The following is a 4,924-nucleotide window of genomic DNA, read 5'->3' as shown; positions in this document are numbered from 1 at the left end:
CCAGCGCAGACCGCCACCGGCCTGCAGCGAACCGGGCTGCAGCACCGAGGGCCAAGAGCACCGGCCTCCAGCACAAACAATCAGGGAACGAGAACCGCAGCGTGAATGATGTGCGCCTTGGTTTTCTCCCCCGTTGTGGGTCTCTTGTTGTTCATGAGGCTGAAAGTTCAACTGTTTCCTCGCCGCCGTGACGCGTCAGGTGTTTGAGTGGCCGACAGGTTGGCTTTTAAAGATGTCAGACAGCACCGGTTGAACACAAACACGCATTCAGACGGTAACAAATAACGAAGACAAATTAACCTTCTGCTGCCGTCTCTACCCCCTGTGTGTGTGTGTGTGTGTGTGTGTGTTTTCTCTGTATCAGACGATCTGACCGCAGACAGACACGTCCCGCTGTGTTGCCATGGCGTCGGCGCTGGGATGCGCTGATTGTTTGAAGAGGAACAGCTGGATGCGCCACATAGCATCCATCATTACGGCCACAATGGAGGCTGGTGCCCCCCCCCTCTGGCTGGGAACAACACCCGCCTGGGGAGCCACGGGGGGCCGCCCAGTCTCCAGGCAAATATTAGACTGCGGCCCGCTCAGGGAGGGGGGCGGGGCCTCTGAGCACATATTCATAAGGGGAGAAGGAATGGGGAGAATTCCTTTGGGGTTGCTAGTCTGACATGAGACGAACATTTAACAAACTATTGAGAAAGAAATGTAAGTAACGCAACTGACCAGGGTAAATGAAGGGCTGTACTTAGAGGTCCTGAATCCCCAATGCCATGGGCATTAGCCATAGAGGCTGAGGACGGCTGGGCTGTCCCCATATTCTCCACAAAGCACTATCTGCTCTGGAAACGGCAGAGGGCATTGACTATCTTACTGGTGCATAGAATGATTAAATACCAAACGACTTGTATTGTTCTGTGCTGGTCTGCCCTTCACTTCACCTTACCTGGCTTAATGATTGACGATAGAAATAGGAAACAAGCTAGTTGAAGTGTTCAGTGATTGCTTTACAAAGTCAACAATAATAACATAGTTGTGGTTGGGAAAGCACACACACACACACGAACACACGCATGCACACACAAACACGCGCGCACGCGCACGCGCACACGCACGCACACACACACACACACGCACGCACACACACACACACACTGTCTAATCTAATTGAGTCATTGGTACAGCTCCCCCGCACTACCTGCTGAAGGGTTCAACAGGTGAGCCTTGGTCTTTAATCCAAACCTCAAATATTCGATGATAAACACGCACGCACGCTTACACACGCACACACGCACACACACACACACACAGATTGGATTGACTGATGAGGCATTCCTGTGTAGCGCGTGCAGAAGCCAGGGTAGCGGGCCACAGTGTGTGAGGGCTCAGGTGACAGGGGGCTGTATTATAACCTGGCTCACACGACACCGGGCGGCCCCCAGCTCAGGACAGACACGCACAATCCCTGCTCTGTTCTGACTCTGCGGCCGGCGCGGCCCACTGGGTCTTCGGTGAACGAAGTGGGCTACGGTTTGAGAAGATAACGTTGTCCTGAAATCACTTCACCAAGAAGACAATGACCAAAACATGACATTTGTGCAGAAGCCGTTAATTCAAGAACTCATTTAACTCATTCATTCATTTAAACACATTTTCTATGAGGATTGCAATGCAACGGGCCTGTCGAGGTATGACACAGTGTGGTACTAGCAGCAGCAGAGATATTTGTCCTCACCTCATCTCATTTAGTCGTGTTCCCCATGCAATACAGCCCGTCTAAACAACTATTTCAGGGAAGGGATGAACATTGAGCCACAGAGAATGATTGCATCATCATAAATAAAATAAAAAGGCACGCAGGACCACTTACAGAAAGTGACTTTCAGCACAGCTGGAGCAGATCTCAGGGTCATCTGCGCAGAGAGGAAAGGCTCAATTTAGCCCTGTTCTACTATATTAGACCAATGAAAACCATATTTGATTGTAATAACACAAAAACAGAACCTTCTTTCTCAATACAGAACGGGTACCGTGTAGGATGAAACAAAAAGTCTACCTGTGGAGCATTCCTTACACCCCGCGGTGCAGTCCACGCACTCCCCGGTGTCCGGATCCTCCGACTGCCCTGCAGGAGACCGTAACGTGAGGACCCTCCGTACAGCACACCCTTCACATGACCCGCCTCGCACTCACCCAGACACTCACCTATCTGACGCTAGTTAACAATTATTCGCCGAAGGCAAAGTGAATAGAGACTGAAGGTCTCGGGAGCTATTATCCACTATTCACTATTCTATTATCTATTATCTATTGAGCCTGAGGTGCATAATTGTTAACAGTGATTTTTGTGCCCACCGATCTAAAGGTTCTAAAGGTTCGCGTGCAGCATACACTAATTAACGGATGTTTACCCAGTTCACAGGAGGCCTTCTGACAGACGCCGTTCAGCAGTTTGTAGTGCTCCCGGCATTTGGCGCAGACGTTGGCGTCGGTGCAGAGCTCGCAGTTGGCCATGCAGGACAGGCAGACCCGCCGGCCCCGGTCCGAGTAGGTCCCCCGCGGGCAGTGGAGCCGGCAGCGGCGCTGGTGGAGGTACCGCTCGTGTCCGTCCTCATCTGTGAGACGGGGAGGTCGCGTTTGGATTGGTTGACAAGAGGCCTGTTTGATTTCACACATTCTGAGCGGCGCTGGTGTCTGCCGGTGTAAATGGCGTCGGGCTATTGCTAGACACGGAGAAGCCACACGTTGACGTGCTGAAAACTGGGCCATCCTCAGTGAAAAGTGGTTCAAATGTATTTGTTATATATTTTTATGGTAATAAATATAACACATTTCTATGTTGCAGCCAATTAGACCTCCCAAACACTCAAGTAACAGTTGAAAGGGAGAGAAGAAGAACAATAGCCATTAGACCTAGAGTGACAAATGATAGGCAGAGATCGAGATGAGAGAGTAGATCTAGGAGGGACCGAGGGTCTGGGACCGTTCTGAACAATGCTCTGCCCCCTGCTGGTGGTCTGTAAAACTACAATGTGAGGCAGTGGGCTCAGCTTACAATTTTCAGTACGCACACGTCTGCTCCAAATGACACATTGTATTAAAAAAAACAGAGATAACCATCGAGTATCTGGTTCCAGCGTAGCATTGGCCTACCAGTTAGTCACACACACAAACACCAAAGGTATAGGCTCAATTGTAAGAAGCACATCAACAAGTAAAATAGTGGAAAAAAAAACAGAATGACTCAACATCTAAACTCCGTGCCTTCCAAAGAATTATAAATGGGATAATTGTCACCCATTTGGTAAAAGTGTGAAAGAGTGTTAAAAATGGAGAGGGGGGTGTGAGATATCGAAGTGAGAGACAGAAAGTGACATGAACGAAAGAGAGAGAGAGAGAGAGAGAGAGAGAGAGAGAGAGAGAGAGAGAGAGAGAGAGAGAGAGAGAGAGAGAGAGAGAGAGAGAGAGAGAGAGATAATGCAACAGTATCCGTAGGGCCCAGGGGGATATTTGCCTCTTTGCCTTGGTTAACAATGGCTCCCTATTTGAAATGATCAGATTTCGCATTAGAAACCCAATCACAGCCACTCGGTTCTAAGGCGTAAGAGTGTGCCGGAATGGGAAAAGAAAAATAGCGCCCAGCTATTTCCAACAAATAGCCCAGCACTAGGCTACTATATAATCCACATTTAATAAAAGCTCCAGCTTATAAAACAGTATTCTGTCTCTTTCTAATTAGTTGTTTCACATGTCTTGTTGGAAACCGTTGGCAATTTTAGTCGTAAATCAAGGTAGACATGCACTGGTAAAAGTGTTATACGCTCGTATAGTTCCAAAACAACTTTTCTTACACCAGTAAATAAAGTCCAAATAAAGAAAATTCCCAGGAAGGACTTCATATCATGAATAAGTCAGCTTTTTACTTTCAGAACTTAAACCTTGTTGATAATTAATAACGTTGATATATATTACGTTGATACATATTCCATCTTCCCCTTAGTTTTCCGTGCATTACGTTATGTTAGTATAAGAGTTGGCAGGCCCCCTATGAGTTATTGTAACACCATAATAAACAGAGTGCCGCTTACCGACTCCACAGGTGGTGCATTCGAAGAGCTCATGGCCCTCGCACTCCGAGCAGGTGGGGTGGCACAGGACGCACTGGTGCTTGAAGAGGAACCGCCCGGCCTCACACGACAGCGGAGATCTACTCTGAGTGGATCCCGCATAGAAGAGCATCAGAAACGCGATGGCGAGCTTCATTGCAACCGCGAGGACTCGATAAAGACGCTGTCCTGAAAGGCTTTGGCAGCAGGTGGCTAGAGAGAGAGAGAGAGCGAGAGAGAGAGAGAGAGAGAGAGAGAGAGAGAGAGAGAGAGAGAGAGAGAGAGAGAGAGAGAGAGAGAGAGAGAGCTCTGTCGCACCACTAGTGGTGGCGGTGGGCAGTGAGATAACTTGCTCGACCAGCTCCAGTGGGACTGAACAAAGCGCTGTGGTCAGAGCGGAACCGGGAAGAAATGTCATAGTTGCACAATATCTCCCAAAACAATCCTGACAGTAGACCTACGGTGTTGATGAGGATGAGGATGATGAGGGTGATGATAGATAAAATCATCACCCAATCATCATATGATATCATCATATGATCATCATCACACAATCATCATATGATAGATTAAAAAAAAAGAACATAGAAAGATAAATAGAGGGAGAGACGAATGAATGAATGGATGGATGGATGGATGGATGGATGGATGGATGGATGGATGGATGGATGGGATGTGGAGAAAACATTAATTCCCAATGAATTGAAGATGCAATCACCTCATCCATCCTGCAACGTGTTGGCCATTCAAAGGTGCTCACTGATTAAAGACAGCCTTTTAAAACAGCACTCTTAATGTTTTAGTCTGAGTGTACCCAAACA

At 47.9% G+C, this 4,924-nt stretch overlaps 1 protein-coding gene across 1 annotated transcript in view; it reads right to left on the bottom strand.

The window, feature by feature from the left end:
- The window catches only part of LOC311357793 (uncharacterized protein), a gene marked incomplete at both ends in the record, with an annotated part of 15,369 nt that extends 11,109 nt beyond the window's left edge, over positions 1-4,260 (bottom strand). The window contains 4 exons of the mRNA XM_084477826.1: positions 1,868-1,910; positions 2,054-2,122; positions 2,409-2,612; positions 4,086-4,260. Coding sequence (XP_084333952.1) covers positions 1,868-1,910; positions 2,054-2,122; positions 2,409-2,612; positions 4,086-4,260 — 491 coding nt within the window. The remainder of the gene's footprint in view (positions 1-1,867; positions 1,911-2,053; positions 2,123-2,408; positions 2,613-4,085) is intronic.
- Between the last annotated feature and the right edge of the window lie 664 nt (positions 4,261-4,924).

The sequence above is a fragment of the Micromesistius poutassou genome (assembly GCF_964030765.1).
Source record: "Micromesistius poutassou genome assembly, chromosome: 13".
NCBI classification, from domain to species: domain Eukaryota; kingdom Metazoa; phylum Chordata; class Actinopteri; order Gadiformes; family Gadidae; genus Micromesistius; species Micromesistius poutassou.
The sequence above is the reverse complement of the archived record's forward strand: the minus strand, read 5'-3'. Positions and strand labels throughout refer to the sequence as shown.